Source organism: Ahaetulla prasina, chromosome 2, assembly GCF_028640845.1.
Source record: "Ahaetulla prasina isolate Xishuangbanna chromosome 2, ASM2864084v1, whole genome shotgun sequence".
Lineage (NCBI taxonomy): Eukaryota > Metazoa > Chordata > Lepidosauria > Squamata > Colubridae > Ahaetulla > Ahaetulla prasina.
Window position 1 is genome coordinate 143,594,429 of NC_080540.1, and position 26,289 is coordinate 143,620,717.

Below are 26,289 nucleotides of genomic sequence, written 5' to 3' on the forward strand. Positions count from 1 at the left end.
ATTGTTCAGTGTTAAGATTCTTCATTATGGTCAAACACATGATTTCCATTAGCAATGGAAAGCGTGTGGAGGGTGAATAGGAGCATACTGATATTTAAAACGCTGGCAGCAATGGGAATACACTTTAATTTCATGATGTCAAAGGTTTTTATGGCCTGTTGGCTTTCCTGGATTTGATTCTTCAATATACAATATAAACATAAATGCTGCAATCTATTCTCTGAAATGTTAAGAACATCAACACTCGGGGGGGGGAAAGCCTTCCACAATGGGATGGGTCACGCTGGAGCAGCCAAAGACAACAGCAGATTAAAATTGCTTTTGAGGTTGATGTGGACATTCAACTGGCCCGGATGCAGACTTTTGGTCCCCATGTACCTCAATTTTTATTTTTGTTTTTTATGGGAAGGCTATTTTTGTTAGACAAAGAAGAAGAGTGACAAAAGACATACAGAAGGGGAAAAAAGTATAAGGGATTGTCAAGAGACGAAAAAGAACAGGGAAATAAGTCTCCTCGTAGAGAGATGGGCGGCAAATAAATTAAAGTCATTCAACAAATTATCAAACATCATAAAATTCACAAGATACTACTTTGCCTAGCTTTCATCACCTATGAAACTCTGTTAAATTGAGTGTTATATTTGATGTCCTACTCTCAGGTCCAAAACCAAGAATGACACATGGCAATTCTTCCAAGATGACTTCTTCACATCCATCGATTAAAGACTCTACTATCTGTGTCTGCATCTACGATATTCTTGGTGAACTATCAGAGAGGTGCTGTCTTCACCCTCTTTCTCCCACACATAGCATCTGGACTGAGTTGCCTCTTACTCCTCTGGAATGCAGCCCCTCCCTCTTGGGAATTCCACTCCTTAATTACATTCCATCATACCTGCAGAAACAAGATATGGAGGAATCTTAAGCCTGGAGGAAAGATTCAAATGAGAGAATTAATTGAAAGAGAGAATAAAGTAAATGGAGATACCTTAAACATTGCCACTAAAATGACAGGAAAATAAATGCATAGACTTACAAACAGATAGAAATACGTGGTGTGTGGAATCAGTGTTGGACAACGGTCCTCAACTCGATATTAATTGACCTTAAAACATCCAGAAAACGCCCAAAGAAATCCTGACCAGATGATGTAACTCAGTTAACACGTATTAAATGGAAATGAGTTGTAGAGTGTTGAAACAGCTGGAAAGCAACTAAAAGGGATTTTGTCCTCTTCATATAAGGTGTCCTGTTTGAGTAGGAGGTTGGACTAGAAGATCTCCAAGATCCCTTCCAACTCTGTTATCCTACAATATGGTGGTGGTGGTGGTGGTGATGATGATGATGATGATGATGATGATGATGATGATGATGATCTATTAAGAGAAAGAGAGAAAGATAGTTTACTGGGCAAAAGTGGTTGTCAGATGAATTTTCTAACAAAGAGTGTTGCATAGAAAAATCAGTACATGTAAAAAGAATGGTGTGGTGGTTAAGCTGCTGGACGAGAAACTGGGAAGCTATAGGTAGTACTGGGTTTAAATTTGTAAGGCCCCTTCAAAATACAAGAAGAAATGCAAAAATGGGCATCAACATACCAATATATGATTCCAGGCTCCTACACATCACATGCTTAATAGAGCACTTGATTGCTTGAAAAGAGTTTTATGGAATTAATCTTAAAACATGGTACTAAATTCAGAATTGAAGAAATTCTGCTTTCCTTAGTTTTAGGGATCAGAGTGCATTGAAAGCTGCTTTCATGAAATAATTACAGCCTCGAACATGTCTTCTTTTCAGCTTCAAAGCATTTTACAAACATTCATTATGTTTGCAAAGATGAAAATACATTGGCAGAATAATTAGTATTTATCCTACATGCTGAGATGCTATCTGAGAATGAAAAAGAAAAGACTGTTTAGCATAAGACATACATCTTTTACAAATGGAACAATAAAAATGAGAAATAAATCCTGACAGTATCATAGTATTTGAACATATTAAATATAATAGGTGCAGAGTATTGAGCTTTGCATGAATCTATGCTAATGTTTTTAAATACCGAGTATCAGAATGAATTGTTCCTATGTTGCAAATTTCTACAACCACCCAGCCTTAGAATCTAAGTCCTACCAAAATTGATGGAGATCCACGGTTGATCTATATTTTTACTGCACTTTTGTACACAGTATACATGCAATAACCAGTGGTGGGATTCAAATAATTTAACAACCAGTTCTCTGCCCTAATGTCCAGCTGGGTGGGCATGGATGGATGGGCATAGCCAGGGGGCATGACAGCACTCAGCTTCCTGCAACACTCTGCCAGTCAAAATGGAGCATGGGGGTTAATTACAAAGTGTGGACTTTGTTTTGTGAGATCTAGATCCAGCGAGCAAGGGGTGTAAACTGCATAGAACATACACTTTTGTTTAGTTATGAAGAAATATCCCAAAAGTTAGATGTAGACTAAATGTAGACTGACTTTTAGCTACACACCTTCCCAGCAAACAGCAAATTTTGAAGCTCCAGATAAAGAGGATTCATTTTAGGATGAGTAACCACAGTTTGCATGTTGGAGGTTCCTAAAGGAAACTCTGTATTTTAAAGAATATTTGAGGGAGGGGTGCAGAATAGCCCTTCTCTGCCTGAGGCTGTAGAGACCCGGCACCAATCAAACCCTGTTTGTGAAGCAACTGATCAACACTGACAGGGTAAGCCACTAGTATATGAAAATAAGAGCGAACTTCATTCCCTTCTAGTACTGATGATATTACCTAGTTTGGTAATGAAACATCTGCAAGAAAACCATCAAACTCAGGAAGCACCAAGGACCCCACAGTTCAATATTGAGCTACAAATATTTTCTTCTATCGACAAACACTTTTTAGTTAGAGGGACTCAGAGCCTGCCTTATATGAGATGGCTCCCAGTGGATTTTATTCTAAATTTTGATATGATTTCTGTAAATAAGGAATGTAGAAGTATAATGGCTGAGTATTTGATCCTTCAGACATCAAAAACATACAAAGCTAAGGGATAAACAAGTAAAAATAGATTTGAAAAAAGAAAAGGTTCAGGAAAGAAAAAACTGAAAGTGTAAGAAAGAAGAAAAGAAGGAAAACCGAAAAAGAATGACTTCCAACTTTCTTTGTTTCAAATATAAGTAAAACTATATAAAACTCTTACTCTAAGATTAACATTTGTCTACATTATTTTCATAATCCCATATCAAATCATCAAAGCCCAGATCAATTTTTAATTTCAGTGTCTCACAAAAAATTCCAGTAATGGTTCATATCGCTTTAATCATTATTTGTTAAAAAAAACCACAACTGATTTATTAATTGTACCAAACTCTAAATAAAACAGGAATGGAAAATCCTAAACTCTAGTGTAGACCCATGCTTCTTATCTTTGGCAAATTTAAGATGCATAGACTTCTATTTTTAGAATTCCCAAGGCAGCATGAAATTCGCCCAACTTAAACTTGCCAAGACTGAGAAATGATGATCTACAGATCGCAATTTTTCCATTCCTCTTTTATTGGTTCTTAAATGAACCCTGACTGGTCTTTAGAAGGCCAGATCCTGAAGATGACACTTAAATATTTTGGCCACCTAATGAGAAGGAAGGACTCACTGGAGAAGAGCCTAATGCTGGGAAAGATTGAGGGCAAAAGAAGAAGGGGACGACAGAGAATGAGGTGGCTAGAGGGATTTATTTATTTATTTATTTATTTTGATTTTTATACCGCCCTTCTCCCGAAGGACTCAGGGCGGTGTACAGGCAAGATAAAACCAGCAATACACATATACAGGTTAAAATACCATTTAAAAAACTTATTTAAAATTAGCCTGAAATTAAAATTACCGTAAACAAAAACCCCGTTTAAAAATTAATAAAATTTCACATTTAAAAATCCAATTTAAGCCAGCCCCGCGCGAATAAAGAGATGTGTCTTCAGTTCGCGACGGAATGTCCGAAGGTCAGGTATTTGACGTAGACCCAGGGGAAGCTCGTTCCAGAGTGTGGGAGCCCCCACAGAGAAGGCCCTTCCCCTGGGGGCCGCCAGCCGACATTGTTTGGCGGACGGCACCCTGAGAAGTCCCTCTCTATGGGAGCGTACGGGTCAGTGGGAGGCATGTGGTAACAGCAGGCGGTCCCGTAAGTACCCAGGTCCTAAGCCATGGAGCGCTTTAAAGGTCGTGACCAACACCTTAAAGTGCACTCGGAAGGCCACAGGCAGCCAGTGCAGTCTGCGCAGGAGCAGTGTTACATGGGAGCTACGCGTAGCTCCCTCTATCACCCGCGCAGCTGCATTCTGGACTAACTGAAGCCTCCGAGTGCACTTCAAGGAGCCCATGTAGAGAGCATTACAGTAATCCAAGCGAGAGGTAACGAGCGCATGAGTGACTGTGCATAAGGCATCCCGATCAAGGAAGGGGCGCAACTGCCGAACCAGGCGAACCTGGTGGAAGGCCCTCCTGGAGACGGCCGTCAGATGATCTTCAAACGACAGCCGATCATCCAGGAGGACACCTAAGTTGCGCACCCTATCCTTTGGGGCCAATAACTCGCCTCCGACAGCCAGCTGCGGCTGCAGCTGACTGAATCGGGATGCCGGCATCCACAGCCACTCCGTCTTGGAGGGATTAAGCTTGGGCCTGTTTCTCCCCATCCAGACCCGTACGGCTTCCAAACACCGGGACAGCACTTCAACAACTTCATTGGGGTGGCCCGGGGTGGAAAAGTACAGCTGGGTGTCGTCAGCGTACTGCTGGTATCTCACCCCGAAACCACTGATGATCTCACCCAGCGGCTTCATGTAGATGTTGAACAGCAGGGGTGAGAGAATCGACCCCTGAGGGACCCCACAAGTGAGGCCCCTCGCGGTCGACCTCTGCCCCCCTGTCAACACCGTCTGCGACCGGTCGGAGAGATAGGAGGAGAACCACCGATATACGGTGCCTCCCACTCCCAATCCCCCCAACCGGTGCAGCAAGATACCATGGTCGATGGTATCGAACGCCGCTGAGAGGTCTAATAGGACCAGGGCAGAGGAATAACCCCTGTCCCTAGCCCTCCAGAGATCATCCACCAATGCGACCAAAGCTGTCTCCGTGCTGTATCCGGGTCGGAAGCCGGACTGGAACGGGTCTAGATAGACGTCTTCATCCAGGTATTGGGGTAGCTGTCATGCCACGGCACTCTCTACAACCTTCGCAACAAAGCGAAGGTTGGAGACTGGACGATAATTACCCAAAATAGCTGGGTCCAGGGAGGGCTTCTTAAGGAGGGGTCTCACCACCGAGGGAGTCACTGAAGCAGTAGGAGTGAGCTTAAATGGACTCCAGAGGATGGTAGAGGACAGGAAGGCCTGGAGGAACATTGTTCATGGGGTCTTGATGGGTCAGACACGACTTTGCAACTAACAACAACAATTTACTTACTTATAAGCAATCATCATGCAAAATCCTCACTTCAACCCCATCCCAGAGCAACCACCATTCCCTCCCTAACCTGCTTCCCAGCTCTGTTCTCCTGTGTGCAGGACAACAAAAGAAGACCTTGTGACTACCAGTTTTAAAAACGTTCAGTCAGACCAGATGGTTGTTGATGAGAAAAAGTCAGTGGTGGGATTCAGTTGGTTTGCACCACTTCAGTAGAAGTGGAGTTCAGCTGGCTGAATAGCCTTCCTCCCCCACCCCTCCCCACCTGCCACCCCCTAATTACATTGATAAAGGGGGGGTGGGGGGCTAAGTGAGGGGCAGGAAGCTCTGCCATGCCCGGCGAGGGTGAGAGAAGAGAAGGCAAGAGGACCCCCATCTCACTCCATGTGCCCCAATGAAAGGCAGCAGCAGCCTGGCCGCTTCCCTTCTCAGGCTTCTCCGGTGTGGAAATCAACTGTCAGCCACCCACCCAGTCGCCCATTCATCTCCCTCCCTCCCTCCCTCTCTCTTTCTCCCTCCCTCCCTCCCTCCCTCTCTCTCTCTTTCTCTCTCTCTCTCGCTCGCTCACCCGGTGCCACAGTCCACCACACATTCTTCATGGGTTTGAGATGCCACTGAGAAAAAGTGAAGGCACCACTTCCTCAAAGGAGCAAGTCACTCCCTTACTCCAGCCTTGGCTTGCCTCCCTCTCCCTCTCCCTGCCACTCGCACCCATATAATCCTGGCGAGGAAGCTCAAAATGGCTGCCTCTTCCATTGCTCCCTCCCTCCCTGAATGTGGGCATGGGAAGGACACTGCAGAAAGAGGCAGAGCGTGCAGATGCATCATGGAATCCTCTTTCTTGGGGAAAGCGAGGGCATCTGGAGGATGGTGGGTGGAGCAAGCTCCATGGCATGGTGCTGCAATGGAGAAATGGGCAATGGAGCAGCCAGGACAAGGGAAGAAGGAGGCCACTTTCCCTCTTTCTTCTCCCTGCTCCTCCTCCTTCCCTCATGCCGGCCGCTCCATTTCCCATTTTTCCATTGCAGCACAGCGCCCAGGATCCACTTTGATAGTGTGTGGGTGGGGGGAGGTAATTTAACAAACGGTTCACCCAGGGTCACGTTGGCCATTGCAGGAGGCTCATTCAACATGCGCAGTGGAGACAGAGGACAAGGATGGCCCACACCTCCCACGACAGCCAACATGACCCTGGACAAACCAGATGTTAAATTATTTGAATCCCACCACTGGAACAAGTGATGTTATAGCTATTATATCATCATTGTACCAATGATGCAAATTATATATTTCACATCATTTGAACAATGTCTTCTTCTGCGCATGCCCGATATGGCAGCGTCTTGAGCTCTGTGGAGACAACGGGTCGGGTTTCCTGAGCCGGGAAACCACGCGGAGCCGACTGCCGAGCTGCCGAGTGCCCTCCGCCTCTTGCTGAAGCTGTCCGGCGGCCGATGGAGAGGTTTTGGACCTCGTGGGATCCTCGGCCGCCAAGAACGAGGCTGGAGGCATGACTGGGCAGCGGACGGACGGCGGCGGCCATCTTGGGGGGTGCGGAACGGCGCTCCCTGAAGATCTGAAGTTCCGGCGGCCAGCTGGCTTTTCGATCTGCTGGCTGGCCGGTCTGTCGATCTGCGGGCCCGTGGGCTTGCCGGCTCGCGGGGGATGGACGGCGGCGCTCGCTTCGGGGGGGTGCGGTCCGGCGCCCCCGGTGGTGGACGGCCAGCCTTGCCGGCCCCGCTGGCTTGCGGGCCTGCCGGCCTGTTGGTTTTCGGCATGGACGATTCGGGAGGTATGACTGGGCAGCGGACGGCGGTAGCCATCTTGGGGGGTGCGGAATGGCGCCCCCTGAAGATTTGGCGGCCAGCTGGCTTTTCGATCTGCTGGCTGGCCGGACTGCTGACTTGCGGGCCTGTGGGCTTGCTGGCTTGCGGGAAAGGGACGGTGGCGCTCACTTTCGGGGGGTGCGGTTTGGCGCTCCCCGGAGATGGACAGCCGGCCTTGCCGGCCCTGCTGTCTTGCGGGCCTGCCGGCCTGTTGGTCTCCGGCCTGTCGGCCTCCCGGATTGCCGGATTGCCAGATTGTCGTTCTGCCGCAAGTACCATCGGCGGCTGGAATTTTTCCGCTAGATTCAAGTCCTAATACCATCGACCTGGTCATGAGCCTGGACATCGGCTCTGTCTTGAGCCTGGACATCGGCCTTAGACATTGGCCCCGACATCGGCAGGGCTTGGCGGCTTGACGGTTTTTAGCTCTCGGCGTTCACCTCACCGAAGGACATCAGCGGGACTATCATCTGACTGTGAGCGACTTTGACGGCCTTTACCATCCTAGGCTGTAAAGGCCTAGTTTTATGGCTGATTTTAAGCTAACGATAATGGCCGCTATTTCTGTCATCAGCGGCATTGCAGACATGACTGTCAACTGTCTGACGAGTTAACTTTAAACATGGTCGCTCCTCATGGTGTTCGCCTGGCAGTGGTGTGCGGTCCGCTAATTCCATCAGCGGACTTGGACAGTTTGATCCCGTTTACATCTTATATGGACAGGGGGTCGGTTTTACTACACTTGTAGGGAACTGCTGGCTCGGGATACCCTTTTTTTCCGTTGTTACCTGATCCTATTATGAGTTACTCGGCGCTTGAGCTCTTACGGCTGCGAGGTTCCCCCGCCTCGCAGGAGTGGCCCTCTGCTCTATCGAGGCCTACCTTAATGAAGGGTCTTGGGACCCAGAGAGGTGGCATGCCTCAAGAAGAATCTCTGGGGTTTTTAATAGGTTTTTAATAAGGGGTTTTAAAGGGGAGGGATTGACGGGTAGGGGGAGTGACCTGTCGGGGAGGGTATGTCCAGTCCCAACGCGGGCTCACGACACTATTTCACTTGGTCCGAAGACAGGGGGGGAGGGGATTGTACAGAGCGGAGAACATTATCCCATCTGTACAGTGAGTGGGAGGGGCAGATATGGCGGAGGCAGGGGGCCGTATCGCTCTTTGGGAGCACGTGTTCGATGTTTAAAAGCGATCACGTGCTCCGGCCCCCCAGTCCTCACTCGTTCCCCGGATGGTCAAGACCCTCAGAGCTTGGGTCTTAGGCTGATGCTTTGCAATGCCCAGTCCGTGGTTAACAAGGCTCCTCTGATTTGTGATCTTATTCAGAGGGAGTCCGCGGACCTTATGGGCATTACGGAGACCTGGTTGGGCACAGAAGGGGGTGTACCCCTGGTCGAACTGTGCCCTCCGGGTTTCCGTGCATTCCATCAGCCGAGGACCCAAGGTAGGGGTGGGGGGGTGGCGGTTGTGATTAAAGAAAGTCTGGAGCCGAGGGAGTCCACTGTTCCTCAGATAGCTGGCTGTGAATCCCTCCTTGTGAAGTGGGGCCACCGGAATCAGATGGGGCTGTTGATCACGTACCTGGCTCCTTGCTGCATGACTACAGCCCTACCTGAACTGCTAGAGGTGCTTGCTGGCGTGGCGGTGGAGATCCCCAGACTACTGGTCTTGGGGGATTTCAACCTGCCATCTGCCGGCTTGTCGTCGACGGTGGTTCAGGAGTTCCAGGCCTCCATGACGGCCTTGGACCTGATTCAAGTAACTGATGGCCTTACACACATTGGGGGAGGCGCGCTAGACTTGATTTTTATCTCTGGTCAGTGGGTAAATGATCTGGATTTAGGAGATTTAGTGAAAGAACCGGTGTCATGGTCAGATCATTTTCTTCTTCGCCTAGACTTTCAGACCGCCGCTCACCACCGCAGGGAGACGGAGCCAATGCGTTGGTTCCGTCCCAGGCGCCTGATGGACCCGGAGAGGTTCCTGGCGGAGCTTGGGCCGCTTCCTGAGGATCTTACCCACGGCATGACTGAAGAACTGGTTGCGGCCTGGGAACGGGCCGCGGCTGGGGCTTTGGACCGTGTCGCGCCTTTGCGGCCTCTGACCCGGCGTAGATCTCAATTGGCTCCCTGGTTTTCCGAGGAGCTGAGAGAGATGAAACGCCGGAGAAGACGCCTGGAGAGTGTTTGGAGGTCTAGCCGTTCCGAGGCTGATCGGACACTAGTGAGGTCCTTTACTAGGACCTACCTAGTGGCAATGAGGGAGGCGAAGCGTCTCTACGTTTCCACCCTCATTGCATCGGCAGATAACCGCCCGGCCGCCCTGTTTCGGGTGACCCGTTCCCTCCTCCATCAAGAGGGACGGGATGACCCCTTACAGGGACGAGCTGAGGAGTTTAACGGTTATCTATACGATAAAATCGTTCAGCTTCGGGATAGTTTGGACCAAGATTGCGATGATCCAGCCGGGACGACAGAGACGCGTCTTGTTGAGGTTATTTGGGATGAGTTTGATTCTGTGGCTCCCGAGGACATGGACAGGTTGCTGGGGAGGTTACATGCAACTACATGTTTACTGGACCCGTGCCCTTCCTGGTTAGTGCTGGCTGCTCAGGAAGTGACACGAGGCTGGCTCCAGGGGATTATAAATGCTTCTTTGATGGAAGGGGTTTTCCCCGCCGCCTTGAAGGAGGCGGTGGTGAGACCTCTCCTCAAGAAGCCTTCCCTGGACCCAGCTATTTTGAGTAATTATCGTCCAGTCTCCAACCTTCGCTTTGTGGCGAAGGTTGTTGAGAGTGTGGTTGCATGGCAGCTCCCCCGGCACCTGGAGGAAACTGTCTATCTGGACCCGTTCCAGTCCGGCTTCCGACCCGGTTATAGCACGGAGGCGGCTTTGGTCGCGTTGGTGGATGACCTCTGGAGGGCCAGGGACAGGGGTTGCTCCTCTGCCTTGGTCCTATTAGATCTCTCAGCGGCTTTCGATACCATCGACCATGGTATCCTGCTGCGCCGGTTGGAGGGATTGGGAGTGGGGGGCACCGTTTATCGGTGGTTCTCCTCCTATCTCTCTGACCGGTCGCAGACGGTGTTGACAGGGGGGCAGAGGTCGTCCTCGAGGCGCCTCACTTGTGGGGTGCCTCGGGGTCGATTCTCGCCCACCCTGTTCAACATCTATATGAAGCCGCTGGGTGAGGTCATCAGTGGTTTCGGGTGAGTTATCATCTGTACGCTGATGATACTCAGCTGTACTTTTCCACCCGGACCACCCCAACGGCGGTCAAGTGCTGTCCCGGTGCCTGGAAGCTGTACGGGTCTGGATGGGGAGAAACAGACTCAAGCTCAATCCCTCCAAGACGGAGTGGCTGTGGATGTTGGCATCCCGGTACAGTCAGCTGCATCCGCAGCTGACTGTTGAAGCAGTTAGTGGCCCCAAAGGAGGCGGTTCGCAACTTGGGTGTCCTCCTGGACGGACGGCTGTCTTTTGATGAACACCTGGCGGCCGTCGCCAGGAGGGCCTTTTACCAGGTTCGCCTGGTTCGCCAGTTGCGTCCCTTCCTTGATCGGGATGCCTTATGCACGGTCACTCACGCTCTGGTTACGTCTAGGCTGGATTATTGCAATGCTCTCTACATGGGGCTGCCCTTGAGGTGCACCGGAGGCTGCAGTTAGTCCAGAATGCGGCTGCGCGAGTAGTAACGGAGCCGCTCGTGGCTCCCACGTGACATCGCTGCTCCGTAGCTTGCACTGGCTTCCTGTGGTCTTCGGTGCGCTTCAAGATTTTGGTTACTATCTTTAAAGTGCTCCATGGCTTAGGACCCGGGTACTTACGAGACCGCCTGCTGTTACCCTTTGCCTCCCACTGACCCGTACGCTCGCACAGAGGGTCTCCTCAGGGTGCCGTCCGCCAAACAGTGTCGGCTGGCGGCCCCAGGAGTAGGGCCTTCTCTGTGGGGGCAGTGGCTCTGGAATGAACTTCCCCGGTCTCGTCAAGTGCCCGATCTTCGGACCTTCCGTCGTGAGCTCAAAACATATTTATTCATTAAAGCGGGACTGGCATAATTAGTGATGTATTTTAATTGGGTTTTTAATATTTTTTAACTTTTTAATTTAAATTTTAATAATCGGCCTTTAAAATTTGCTCTTTTTAATTGTTGTTTTAAACTGTATATATCTTTGTTTTTACTTTGGCTGTACACCGCCCTGAGTCCTTCGGGAGAAGGGCGGTATAAAAATTTAATAAAATAAATAAATAATAAATAAATAAAATGACATATTTTCCATCATCATGGTTTCTAAATGAACATTTGTAAATTTACCCTCATAATGATCTAAGAATGTTATTTCTCAGAGTCATATATTAGGCTCATGGGGCTTTCCAACCTATTGTTCCTATAACTGTGACAATTGGGGACAAGCAGAAATGCACCCCATGTCAATAGCATCTCTACTAACCTCAGTAACAACATAGCTTTGAAAATTTCCTTCATTCTGGGGAAAGTTCCTGATAGATATTAGTGTAAAGAATTTTACTACCAACCAAAAACCTACAAGCTTTTTATTCTACAGCATCCAGTAATACAATTTCGCTAATATTGACCGTATTAATCAGTATTATTCATACCCTACAGACAGACATTCAGGAGCAAGCGTATGCACAATAGTTGCGCATTACAGGAGAGTGGGCAGAGCCTCCCACAGTTGCCGCTACCAGTTTGTACGATCCGGAGAGAACCGGCTGAATCCCACCACTGTCCATACCATTTTTGCAAGGTCATGTGTCAATGCAAGTTGATATAGTTAGTATAATATTCTGAATATAACTGAGTAAAGCAGATGTACATTTGGCTTGTCGGACATGTTAAAAGAGATGTGTAACATGTATTCAGATAGCTCAAACTGGAATATAAACAAAAAAATTGGCACTAAGAGATAGACTATATACAGAAATTGCTTTTCAGTAGTAAGAGGTTTTTTTAAAAAATATACGCTTTAGCACCTACATTTATGTTGTATGTTCATATCTGAACTGAACTACAAAATTATAGAAGCATGGTAGAATACATCATGCTTATATGCTACATCACAGACGCTTGTTGAGAAGGTTCCGGAAGGTTCCAATCAGTTGTCTGATAGACTAGGAAGTGTCCGTTGGTCCAGAGGCTCAAGTTTGTAAAAACTGGAAAGAATATATAATATAATATATATCTAATATATCTTTCCAATAGTTTTCCATTAATGATCATCAGAGCAACTTGCTTACTCTTATGGAGCTTTTCAACTGAATCCAGTTATTGTTGAAAAAAATCTGGTGAGTCCAATGCACAATAATAGCTCAGTAAATAGCAGGATTTTTCTTTACCTTTGGATCCGGATCCTGCAACAATGCCATGAGGGAGGAAATAGGAAATGAGTAAAGAGAACATACTTTTGTTTCATTATTTAAATAACTATTGTTTTAAAATTTAAATTTGGAGGGGAAAGGTTTACGGAAATCAATCATTGTCAGAGGAGATGAAGTGACAGAGCTCTTGTTATTATGCACTGTAGAAAAAGAATTATCACTGAGATTGGCGTTTCTCCATTCCTTAGGACTAGGTATTATACATGCACATAATTAAATACTTAAAAGAGAATATTTGTAACTCAATGTTGAAATGCAGAGTCCTTGGTGCTTATTGAGATAGGTGGTTTTCTTGCAGATATTTCATTACCAAACTAGGTAGAAAACATTACCAAACATCGATAGAAAGTGGGGTTTCAATATTGTATATTCTAGATATACATTTCTATTAATATTTCTATTAATATTCTAGACCTAGAATAGAAAATGAGGGCAAACCTCACTCCCTATTAGCTACCTACTTTGGTAATGAAATATCTGTAAGAAAACTACCAAGCTCAAGAGAGCACCAAGCACCCCACAATTAAAATTTTAACACAAGAAAGTAAACCAAATAGTAGAAAGAGCAAAAGAAAAAAAGAAAGCAAAGAAAAAAGCAAAAGATGCACAAGAAGGGAAAAAAAACAAAAGAAAGAAAAAAGTATAAAGAAATAGCTTCTGATAAGCATCATACCAGTTACAAACATAAATATATTTAACCTCTCTAGAGAGAGAACATCCTATTACTCTTTTTTCTATAATCTGTCTAATCATCAAAACTATAAGTCACAAGTTCATTTTCTTCATTTTTGTACAAAAAGACCTAAGAGGCTTCCAATCAGCAATAAATGCTGGTAATGTCTTTCCTCTAATCAAAAAAGTTAATTTATCCATTTCAGCAAAATCTGTCAACTTCACCATTCCAGTGGGAAGGGTTGGATCTTTTAACCTCCAGGCATTGAGTAATCTTGCTGTTGTAATCAAATTCTGAAATAATTTTCCACGGCTCTTTTCTAGCTCTTTATCCATTAATCCTAAAAGGAAAAGTTCTAACTTCAATTAAATATTGATCAAGACTAAGTATTTTCCAAGTGCTGCACCTTAAAAAGAATCATTCTGCTAGGAGAATTTCGCCGTGAGCCACCCAAACTGTACAAACAATAGTTTTTCAACAATATTTTCTTCTTCCTCTCCTCCGGTAGATGCTGACATATTGCAGTTTTGCCCCATGGATCTTGAATTCTTCCATTAAAAACAAAAACCAGCCCTGTTTAATGACTTACTGTGATGTGTTAATCAAATATTTTATACATCAAATCATAGTGTACTGCAGTGTGTAAAAGTTTGTATTTTTTATTTTTTTATTTTTTTATTTTTTTATTTTTTTTTATTTTTTGAATTTATATCCCGCCCTTCTCTGAAGACTCAGGGCGGCTTACACTGTGTTAAGCAATAGTCTTCATCCATCTGTATATTATATACAAGGTCAACTTTTATTGCCCCCAACAATCTGGATCCTCATTTTACCTACCTTATAAAGGATGGAAGGCTGAGTCAACCTTATTTTCCTCTACCAAGCATGGTTATTGCTATTTTGAAGCCTCTTTGTCAATTTCATTGGATAAGTATAAGAGCACAAGTGTGACTACTGTTCCTGTCCTAATGTTTCCTTTCATTATATCCAATTAATATAGTTATTACATACTTATGCTTATATATATGCTTATATATCGTATAGTTATTTCATGCTTATGCATATATATATACTGTTGTGACAAAATAAATAAATAAATAAAATAAAGTAAATCAACAAATGAGTATACAGTTTGAACCCATTTTGATCCCACTCAACCCAAGTGAGTATACTGTTTGAACCCATTTTGAAAAGTTGTACTACATCTCAGGAAACATTCAAACCCTGTGATCCTTGATGTCTTGAGACTCACAATGCAAATGTGAATTCTGCAGCTGGAACAACACACATCTGGAGAACACTAGATCAGGGAAAGTTGACACAAATATGATTATTTGTGTCAAATATCATTTGAAGAAACAACTCATGTTCACTTTAGACATTTTAAAAAATCAGCCTATGGAAATAAAATGCCATCAGTTGCACTATGTTTTGATTTAATTTCAGATTTATTTTGCTTTAATTGTAATGACTTTTGATTAGATCAATAGGATCCAAGCCAAGCTCAAATTCCCACCGTACATTTGAGTTCTTAAACAAATCCCATATTGGAGATATATAATATGTATTCACATTGTTCCTTAAACACAGGATTCCTTTTTTCTTAGTGATTTGCCAAACCAAAAATTCTATTACCCTGTTTCCCCCAAAATAAGACATCCCCTGATAATAAGCCCAATTGGGCTTCTGAGCGCATGGCAATAAGGCCAAGCGCTTATTTCAGGGTTCAAAAAAATATAAGACAGGGTCTTATTTTGGAGGAAACATGATACAATATTTTCTGGAGTAGCATAATCGGAATTTTTAAGTCAATTATGCAATTTCATACACTGTCATGGGGCCAAAAATAAGGTGAACAATCTTACTCCACAATGACGACATTACTTAGATAATGAAACGTCTGGAAGCAAGCAACCAAGCTCAGAGAGCACAAAGAACTCCACAGTTCAATCCCTGATATTTTTTTCTATAAGATGAATAAATTAAAATTGCTGCACTCTCACGAACGCTTGTGTAAAAACCCAGTGATTTTGAAAGTTCTGCTGTGTTATTTTGTCATTTTAAATTTTGTGGCAAGTGAGGACATTTTGAATTAGTATTTTTTTAAATTTAATTCTCGATGTTCTTGACTAACAGATTTCCCTCTTTTTTTCCAAAATAGCTATTAGTGAAATGTCTTTGGCTGATAGTTTAAATTTAAAACTGCCTTATATCTTACTAAGTTTATACTTTCATTTTAAAGTTCTGTTACAGGTTGTCAGCATTTTGAATAGAATGGTTGAAACAATCTAATTCTAGATGTTATTATTTATTAAGGGTATTAGCATAGGATATAATGTGTTCCAAGTAAACCTACCTTTTGCAATTGACTGATGTTAGTATTTTTCAATGCCAATGGTGTTCAATGGTGCCCCAGATGTTTTGGGATTGCACTCAAGGAGCCTATTATTATTGATACTATCTTTGTTTTCTTTTGACACAGTCATTCCACTTCTATTTTATATTGTGATTTTCTCTTCTAGTATGCTGTCTTCAGATTTTTTTTCTCTTCTAGTATGCTGTCTCCAGATACTTCAACATTCATTTATTATTATTTACTTTATTCATTAAACATGAATCTCAGTCAACTGAACATTCAAAAAGGCATCACAAATACCATTGACAATTTCTTCTTCTTCTTCTTCTTCTTCTTCTTCTTCTTCTTCTTCTTCTTCTTCTTCTTCTTCTTCTTCTTCTTCTTCTTATTATTATTATTATTATTATTATTATTATTATTATTATTATTATTATTATTATTATTAACTTATTATTAATTATTCTTATTAATTAAGGCTGGTCGCACAATCAGCCAGATGTTCAGACTGGATTTAGCATACAGAGGAATTTTAAAAGAGAGTAAGCAAATTTGTCCTCCTATTGAAAAACCAGGTGACCACCTAAAAATATCTTAATCTGTATACTCTGCTCTTCTTTCCAGGAAATACAGGTGAAGCTTCCTTTACTTTTTTCTTTTGATGTCAAACACCTCATGTTTGGGTCGGATTCCTTCGTCTTCAACGATCCGTCTGACCGAAAGGCCAAACTCTGCACCACAGAAGCGAAAGTGGTGAGGACCTTTGGGCAGGAAAAGAGATGGAACTTAAAACATCCACCAGCATTTCCACATTTCAAGTACGTTTACATTCCCTGAAGGTTTCTTCAGATATCAGTTCCACTCTTGCATGCCTTATGTAAGATTATTAGTGTCTCTATCCTGCTACATCCATTAGTCTTCAGGGGCAGCTTTTGGGAAACACTACACTACTAACCAGAGCTTATAAAACATTTGCTAGACCAATTCTTGAATACAGCTCGCCAGTCTGGAACCCATACCACATTTCAGACATCAATACAATTGAACGTGTCCAGAAATATTTTACAAGAAGAGTTCTCCACTCCTCTGAATACAACAAAATACCTTATGCCACCAGACTTGAAATCCTGGGTTTAGAAAACTTAGAACTCCATCGCCTTCGACAGGACCTGAGTTTAACTCATAGAATCATTTGTTACAATGTCCCTCCTGTTGAAGACTACTTCAGCTTCAATCGCAACAATACAAGAGCAAACAATAGATTTAAACTTAATGTTAACCACTTCAATCTTGATTGCAGAAAATATGACTTTTGTAATAGAGTTGTTAATGCTTGGAATACACTACCTGACTCTGTGGTTTCTTCTCAGAATCCCCAAAGCTTTAACCAAAAACTGTCTACTATTGACCTCACCCCATTCCTAAGTGGACTGTAAGGAACGGGCGTAAGAGCACAAGCATGCCTACTGTTCCCGTCCTATTGTTTCCTTTCATTATATCCAATTAATATAGTTATTACATACTTATGCTTATATATATGCTTATATGTTATATAGTTATTTTCATGCTTATGCTTATATATACTGTTGTGACAAAATAAATAAATAAAATAAAATAAATAACATGCAGGAGAAGGTCCCAGGAAGAAAATTGCCAGGAAATCTCATCATGCTAGCAAAATTCCCAGCAAAATTCAACCATCTTCTGTGTTAAATTCCTTTTACAGTATGGCTGCTATATTCCCATCACAGGGCAGACCCAGTGAAGAATTACGTAACTGGAGGATGACTCTTCTATTTTGATAGTGATAGAATTCTCAAGAGTACCATGAGATTTTATGACTATTATATTCATAATGCATAAGAAAACTGCAGAATTAAATTGCCCTTCCAACTTAGCTGTGTTTGGTCATTTATATTAAATTAATTCTGTTCTCCTCTGTCTCTAGATGCATGTTTAGTATCTGGAAATGATAAAGAATAAATCCAGTCAAGCTATGTAAGAGAAAAATACATCTGAATCCAGCAAAATAACATTATTTAGCTTGTAGAATATTTTAGCCAAGTATATGTGCTGAGAATAGCCTTTTAAATTCTTAATTGAAGTAATCCTCTATTTCTTCACTTCATTTGACTCAGAGGGGAAGCTCCAAATGGACTATCAAGATGCTTCAAAAACATTTTGAACATCTGTATTTTGCTGATGTTTAAGCCCAAGTTCCAATTCCTACTTGTTTATCTATATAAGAGTATTCTGTTTATGAAAACAAACAAAATGTCACATATGTAGTGTCAGTAAACTAAGACCTATTATTCTAACATCTTTCTGTTCTTTTCCATTAATAATATTGAGGAGAAATAGCACCATATGTTCACACAGTAAAAAGGCAGTATAAGGAAGAGAATCAGGGAGGGAGGGAGAGAGAGAGGGAGGGAGACTTTCCTTAAGAAAGGCAGAGAGAAATCATTTTTTTTATTTTTATTTCATCAAGCATGTATTTTATGACAAATACAAGCATAAACATAATTAGAAATACATGAAATGGATACAAATAAAAGGAAACATTAGGACAGGGATGGTAGGCAGGCTGGTGCACTTATGCACCAGGAGTGGGTTCTAAATTTTTTTACTACCGGTTCTGTGGGCGTGGCTTGTTTTGTGGGTGTGGCTTGATGATCATGTGACAGTGGGCATGGCTTGATGGTCATGTGACTGGGTAGGCGTGGCCAACTCAATGTCACTCACATCAAGGGGTGCCTCACCTGGCCCCTCCCCTCCCAGCCATTCCTTGTCACACCCAGCCTCAACGTATCTATAGTTCTGTAAAAATGTTGTTCACCTTTTTTCATCTTTATTATCTACATACTGTAGATGCACTTTCATGGACCACTGAAAGGAGAAAATGGTTCACATGCTTTGCCCAAGAGTGTGATAGGCAACAGGCTTTTAAGGAGCTGCCAGAAAGAAGGGGGGAGGGCAATATATTTTCCAAAGCACCAGAAGGCAAAACAAGAAGCAATGGATGGAAATTGAACAAAGAGAGAAGCAACCTAAAACTAAGGAAAAACTTCCTGACAAAGTGAACCAATATAGGTGCAGAAATATTTCAGTCATAATTTCACATATAAAATAGCCATTTGTATAATACAGCCTGCATATTGTTCAAAACAGTCATTAGTATTATAACTGATGTTTGACAGCAAGCCTAAAAATCAAAGATTACAAGAGTGCTTCTTTCTCTGTATGTATACAAAACATCACATACCAGGAATAGCATATTAAGATTGACTTATGCAGTGGTGGGTTTCAAAAATGTTTACTACTGGTTCTGTGAGTGTGGCTTGGTGGGTACGGTGTGACGGGTGTGACAGGGAAGGATACTGCAAAATCCCCATTCCCTCCCCACCCCACTAACCTGCTCTGGGGAGGAATCAAACTCCCCCTTCTTCATTTCCCCAAATAAAATATTACTCATAAGAAAAGACTCCTAGAAAAGCAAAGAAAAATCAAGCTGGTAACAAGGAACCTGCCTGATACTCATTCCACATTCCTGCCTGCTGCATAAAGGAAACTTTGTAAGAAGAAAACAGCTATTGGTGCTTAGAGATAATAGAAAGTGGAAGCCGGAAGTTCCGCTCCATTTACAAGCAGGCAGAAAACTCATTCAAGACAGGATATTTCACAATGGAAATAGCCCAACCTTTTTAGACACACAAAAGCCCATGTTGCACAAACCCCAAAACTTCAAAAACATAGAACCATATAAGAATCCCTCCTCTTATCCAGTTTGTTGTTCAGCTGACCCAGAAACGAACTGCTTCTGCAAGTAAAAACCTCCTTCCAGCAGCTGCGTCAATTTAAAGTGACAGCATCTTTTTTTCTTCTTCTCCCTTCTTCTTTGCCAAGCAATCTCCTGGCTGAGAAGCGACTCCTGATTTTTTTCATTCTAGCCGATCAGTTGGGAGGCTTCTTGGCTTCTCAATTTAAAGCGATGGTGTCTTGGTTTTTTTCCCTCTTCTTTGTCAAATGAGCCGACCAGCTAGGAGTCGGGAGGCAGCGAATAGATTGGGGGCGGGGCCAGGCAGAGATGGTACTTACCGGTTCTCCGAACTACTAAAATTTTCTACTACCGGATCACAAGAACCGGGGAGAACCGGTAGCAACCCACCACTGTTATGCACACCCCTTAAAGACCTCAGGAATGTGATGAGGTCTACAGTGGACAGTCTAAAGTTAAAGTTTTGGGGATTTGGGGAAGAAACCACAGAGTCAGGTAGTGTATTCCAGGTGTCGACAACTCTTTTACTGAAGTCATATTTTCTGCAGTCTAGTTTGGATCGGTTTACCATGAGTTTGTATCTATTGGGTGCTCTTGTATTGTTTTGGTTGAAGCTGAAGTATTTATTGGCTAGTAGACCATTGTAGCAGATAATTTGATGTACTATGCTTAGGTCAGACCGAAGATGGCAAAGTTCTCAGTTGTCTAAGCCCAAAATTTCAAGTCAATTCCTTTTTTCAGTGAAGCTTCTTTGGCAAATTAAACTTTTGTTCAATTCCCATTCCTTCCTTATAGAAGGATAAGAAGAAGATACATTTCACAGACATGTCCAAAGCCAATCTGAATTCTTTAAATCTGGCCATAAAATAGGCAGTAAGTTCTCTCTGGATATAATGATTTCAAAAGAATCTGCTGCCACATAGACTTAATAAATCTTGCAGCATCATGTTTGCAGTTCATTAATCATATTTTCATTTTTTCCCCCAAGGAAAGCAATTGAGACATACATCTTTAAGAAATTTAGAGATATGGAGATTATTTCACTGATTTATATCTTTCTGTGGTGTTACAATTTATGTTTCACTTTCATTTGCCCAAATATCTTTTCATACTTTAGGATAACGTTAGACCACACTAATAATGATGATATTATTTCTTCTTAAACACATATATAAAAACTAAATGGGAAATAAATTCAAATTCCAAATGTCATTTATTTCATTACTCAATACTCTAGTGTTACTATAAACGGAAGAGCTTACATGTTAATATGTAACGGAAGAGTTACATATTTTACTCCATGACGGTTATTATCCACTATAGAGCCCAGCACTCTATGTCTCTGTATAATTCATCTTCACAAAATGCCTTTAAGCTAGACCATAATTATTCCCATTTGATAGATTGGTAATTGAGACTGAAAAATGATGACATGGGCAGCGTTATCAAGTGACTCTGTAATTGAACTGGGATTTAACCTGAAGTCTCTGCTGCCCGATGCATTTATCAATTTGTGCTCACAGCAACTTTCTCCCTGAATAATATTTTGAGTTGAATTGAGTACAGAAACAATTATTTATAAAGTGAAACCTATTCCATGTGTTACATTCTTCATGATCAAAACTCAATTAGGAAACTTCAATGTATAATTCATAATTCAACTTATGAAACATACAGTACCCACATACATATTTCAGTACTTTGCCATATTATAAGATGTACAAAACTGGAGGAGTGATCTTTAGAAGTGGTTATGTGTCATTCTATAGGGAAAGCAACCCTCAGTTTAAAAAATTACAGTTCTTCAGATATTGTTGAGATCAAATGTCTAACATCTCTTGTCACTGATAGTGTTGATTGGTCAAATGAGAGCTCCATCTTGGGAATATCTTGAGGACCACAAGTTTCTGACCTCTGCTCTGTTTGTAACTTTAAATATGAGTAAAAGAGCCATGAGAAAGCAGGGCACTATTGTTCCTTGTCAGTGACAAACATACAGATCACCCTTTCTCTTTGTAGAGCACATATATCGTATTTCTATTAAAACTACAATTCTCTCTCTCTCCTCTCAAAATGTATGTTTTTATTTGTTCGTTTATTAAACTGCCAAATTTTATAAGGAGGTATGATAGTATTCAATAAAACAGAAGAATTAATAACCCACAAATCGATTTATAGCCATCCTAGCATTAGCCATAAAAAAAAATTGTGCAGTTATTCCATCTTTTCCTGCTTAATAGATTTGAAGGACCCAGATTGTCAGGGAGAAATATGCTGACTCTGTAAACCACTTAAAGGGGGCTGTAAAGCACTATGAAGTGGTATATAAGTCTAAGTGCTATTGCTATTAATACATTTGAAGGAAAAGTTGAAAAACCAGGGTAGGAGCATAAGCAGAATATGAAGTTTGGAACTTCTATAAATTTCCTTGAATGAGGCAGAGCAATTACACAGTTAAAATGTCTATAATTTGTCTTATTTTTAATAACCCAATGCTCAGGCTGTGATATCTGACTATAATACAAGAGAACCATCTGGTCCTAGCCTACATAAATTAGAAGAAACTATATGATAGGAAAGGGGGGGGGGGAAACCTCATTTCTAATCTTCTGCCAAAAGGTCAAATCATAAAGTACCAAAGAGAAACCACATATTTCCTCCAAAATTTATAACTGTGTCATGGAACCAAGCTAACCACCAAGAGAGGATGGTTTGCTAAACCCCAACTGAATTCAATGGCACTGTGCCAGTTTGGCTCCATCTTAAGTGATTTCATTACAGATACAAAGAAAGAAAGGAAAAAAACCACTGACTGGGTGGAACTGAATTTGTTTGAGGCTGAGAAAGGCAGTAAATAATGCTGACATTTCAAACACATGCAACGATTGTCCAGGGGATTATAAAGGAAAGGGATTGACTAGTAACATCGCTCTTCTTTTTTTTTTTTTAAGTTGTGCTCAGAATAACATTATCTAAGGCTCAATCAATGTTTTAATTTTTTGATCCCAACTCTAATCAAATCAAATATTTTATTATATATACAAAAATTAGACTAAACTAAAACTATAATAGAGGGAGACATGTTAGAAAGATAAACATTACAAGCAAAAAAAAAAAAACCCTCAGAAAAGTACAAAATGCTAAATAAAAAGGAATATTGTGGAATCCTGAAGCACAAAATAGCTGAAATATACATGCTACTAAAATTCTCCAGTTTGTCTGCTTGTAATCTTCAATTAACAAAACAAGCTATTGTAAAATCAATACAAAATCAATCAACACACATCAAATAGGCTATTTTACAAGATTGCGCTCAAAATTTGGGCCCTATTATTCCCATGGAATTGAAATTTGGCCAAGTTATGGTCACCATCATGCAGCCATGCTACCACACCCCATGTCGCCATAGTCAGCCACGGTCCTGTGTTTATTATTTCCAGTGCTCCCTGCCAGCTTCCTACAAGGCAAGTCAATGTGGAAGCCAGCAGAAATTGGTAGTTGCTCCTGCTCCCAATGCTTTTTTGCTCTCCTGTCATCATTCTTTTCTCAGTTTAGGTAAGAAAATATCTCTGAAATGATGAGCCAAATGTTGTCTAGTTAGCCCTAAATCTACCTGAGGATTCAAAATTTCATCCTGTTGGCTAGGGATATGAGAGAATGGATTGTTCTTATGGCAACTTTGTTAAAATATTTTTTTTGCATATTTTTTTTGCTTCTCTTAAAATGCAGTGTTACAATTTTTTTAAAAAAAAAACACCTTGTGTTGCTTTTACTAGATTCTTCACTTTTACAGTTAGTTTATTTTTGTTTCCTAGATTAAAAACCATTTCTTTCATGGCATTCACGTTTAGCTGAATTCTTTGTACCCAAGTTCATTCATACAAACCAGTAGTTTTCAGACTTTTAGTCTTCAAATCATTCCTGGAATATATTTCTGGCGTCACCTTTTCTTATTTAGACTCTCCAAGATGTCTTATTTTATATTTCTTAATATTCAACTAGTATGGTAAGTAGATCATAGGTACTGTAATCTATGACTTTTAGAGATCACTAGGTTTGAGAAGGGATGCAGAGGAACAAGTTCCCAAAACTCATTTTACATATTTTGTGAAGTTGTTATTGCCATTTGTGATATATATCTCATCGAATTAGGAACTCGCGGAATCATATCCGAGGAGAAAGAAAAGAAAATGCAAAGAAGAAGGTGTCAGCCAAGCAGACATGGGTTGAGAAAGATCAACCCTTCAATCCCAGGGAACCTCTCAAAATGACAAAGCAGGAGACCGTTGAGACCGTAAAGCACAAAAATAGTGGTGACAGCATACCAGACAACATTGTGCAATCAAAGGACCAGCCACAACAGGGTAAGTAAAAACTCATGTCTAGAATCTTCCCCAGGAGATTGAGACTGTTCACCAACTTGGTTTCTTCCCTATCTGCAGTCAGCATGCCAATAATTGTTTAATTTTAAGTTTTCTGGGGAGCATCAGATTTAGGAAGACTGAGTTACGGCTCTTTAGCACGGATAAGATTCATTGCCCTCCACCCATCGTTGAGTCAGCATCAAACTATACCACTATAAATTTTGCTGTCCCCGTTGCCAAACCCTGCCCTGCCATAGTCACTATGTCTGCAAAAGGTACTTTCCTTATTTCCTATGTGGGGGTGAAATTAAAGAAAAGCATGACTGGATTTCCCCATCTTTGCGTCCCTTCCCTCCTACCTAATATCGTCAGCTGGTGGGAAAATATTCCCCAATCATTTATCCAAGCATGGAATGAAGTTCAAGGAGGGGACAAGCTTTGATAACTTTACCTTGTGATTGACCCGGGAAGCCGGGGGGTGGGGGAGGGAGGGGGGTGTTTTGTTTTGTTTTGGGAGGGAGGGGGAAAAAAGGGGGGAAAATGTTTTTGTTTTTTTAAAACTCTTTCAATAAAAAAAAAAGGAGGGGACAAGCTTTGAAAGACAGCTGGACCTGCGAGGCAGCTGATCAGCTCAGTGTGTGAAGACTGGCAAGTAAAGCCTAGGAAAGGACCTCCTGTTTTACTGATCAACCTTCTCACCCCACAGATCAGTAGCTGCGCTGTTCTATGGCAGAGGTCTCCAACCTTGGCAACTTTTAGACTTGTGGACTTCAACTCCCAGGAGTTTTGGCATGCGGCAAAAAGGGGACTTAGGGGTTTTTTAGAATCGTCTTTTATTACTTTGTTAAATGATTCAAGTAAATTGTTTTTAAGGGGATGGAGGGCTAGGATGGGTTTTGGGGGAAACCTATTAGGGCCTGGGCCGGACCCTGCGAGGGCTCGCGGTAGGGATGTTACAGGTTCGGAGGCAAAGGAGGAGGCTGGAGCTCAAATCCATGAGGGCTATTCCATCGGTATGGTAAATGGGAGGGGCAGATATGGCGGAAGTGGGGGCCCGTATCACGTTTGATCACGCACTCCGGTCCCCCTGACTTTCCACGTTCCTCGAGTAGTCTGGATCCCCAGACCCTGGGCCTCCGACTGATGCTATGTAATGCCAGGTCCATGGTAAATAAAGCCCCCCTCATTTTCGATCTTGTACAAGAGGGGGGTGCAGACCTGATGGGCATTTCGGAGACCTGGCTGGGCACAGAAGGGGGGGTGTCCCTTGCGGAAATGTGCCCACCGGGCTTCCGTGCATTTCATCAGTCGAGGGCTCAAGGGAGGGGTGGGGGGGTGGCGGTTGTTATCAAAGAAGGTCTGGAGCCGAGGGAGGTCACTGTACCACAGATCGCCGGATGTGAGTCCCTCTTTGTGAAGTGGAGCCTAGGGATGCAGGTGGGCTTGCTTATTATGTACCTGGCTCCTTGCTGCGTGACAGCAGCCCTGCTCGAGCTGTTGGATGTGATAGCCGGGATGGCGCTTGACACCCCCAGACTTATGGTTATGGGGGATTTCAACCTGCCATCGGTCGGTGAATCATCAGCGGCAGCGCGGGAGTTCATGGCTTCCATGACAGCCTTGGACCTGACCCAGTTAGTTAAGGGTCCCACTCACATCGGGGGAAACACTCTGGATCTGATTTTTGTCTCTGGTCAGTGGCTGAATGGTCTAGAATTAGGGGATTTAGCCACCAAACCCCTGTCATGGTCAGATCATTCACTCCTTCGATTTGACTTTCGAACCGCCAACCCCCACCGCAGGGAGATGGGGCCGATTCGTTGGTTCCGTCCCAGGCGCCTGATGGACCCGGAGCGGTTTCTGACGGAGCTTAGGCCGTTTCCTGAGGATCTAGCTCACGGCTCGTCTGAAGAACTAGTGGCTGCCTGGGAAAGGGCGGTGGCTGGGGCTTTGGATCGCGTCGTGCCTTTGCGGCCTCTGACCCGGCATCGATCTCGACTGGCCCCTTGGTATTGTGAGGAGCTGAGAGAGATGAAGCGCCGGAGAAGACGCCTAGAGAGTGGTTGGAGGGCCAGTCGTTCTGAATCTGAACGAACACTAGTAAGGTCTCATATTCAGACCTACCTAGTGGCGATAAGAGCGGCAAAACGGGAGTATTTTTCTGCTTTTATTGCATCGGCAGATAATCGTCCAGCTGCCCTGTTTAGGGTGACCCGCTCCCTCCTCTTGCAGGGAGCACAGGAGGACCCCTTACAAGGGCGTGCTGAGGATTTTGGACAATATCTGCATGATAAAATCGCTCAGATCCGGGACGGTCTGGACACAGATTGGGTAGATTCGGGCGGGATGACGGAGGTAGGTCTTGTGGATGTCATCTGGGAAGAGTTCGACACTGTGGCTCCCGAGGACATGGACAGGATATTGGGGAGGCTTAACGCGA

The 26,289-nt window shown here is 43.1% G+C and overlaps 1 protein-coding gene across 1 annotated transcript in view; it reads left to right on the top strand.

The window, feature by feature from the left end:
- The window catches only part of LOC131193220 (uncharacterized), a 111,328-nt gene that overhangs the window by 56,181 nt on the left and 28,858 nt on the right, over positions 1 to 26,289 (top strand). Inside the window, exons 2-3 of the mRNA XM_058173203.1 lie at positions 16,332 to 16,525; positions 23,638 to 23,849. Of these exons, the coding sequence (XP_058029186.1) occupies positions 16,383 to 16,525; positions 23,638 to 23,849 (355 nt within the window). The 5' untranslated portion in view covers positions 16,332 to 16,382. The remainder of the gene's footprint in view (positions 1 to 16,331; positions 16,526 to 23,637; positions 23,850 to 26,289) is intronic.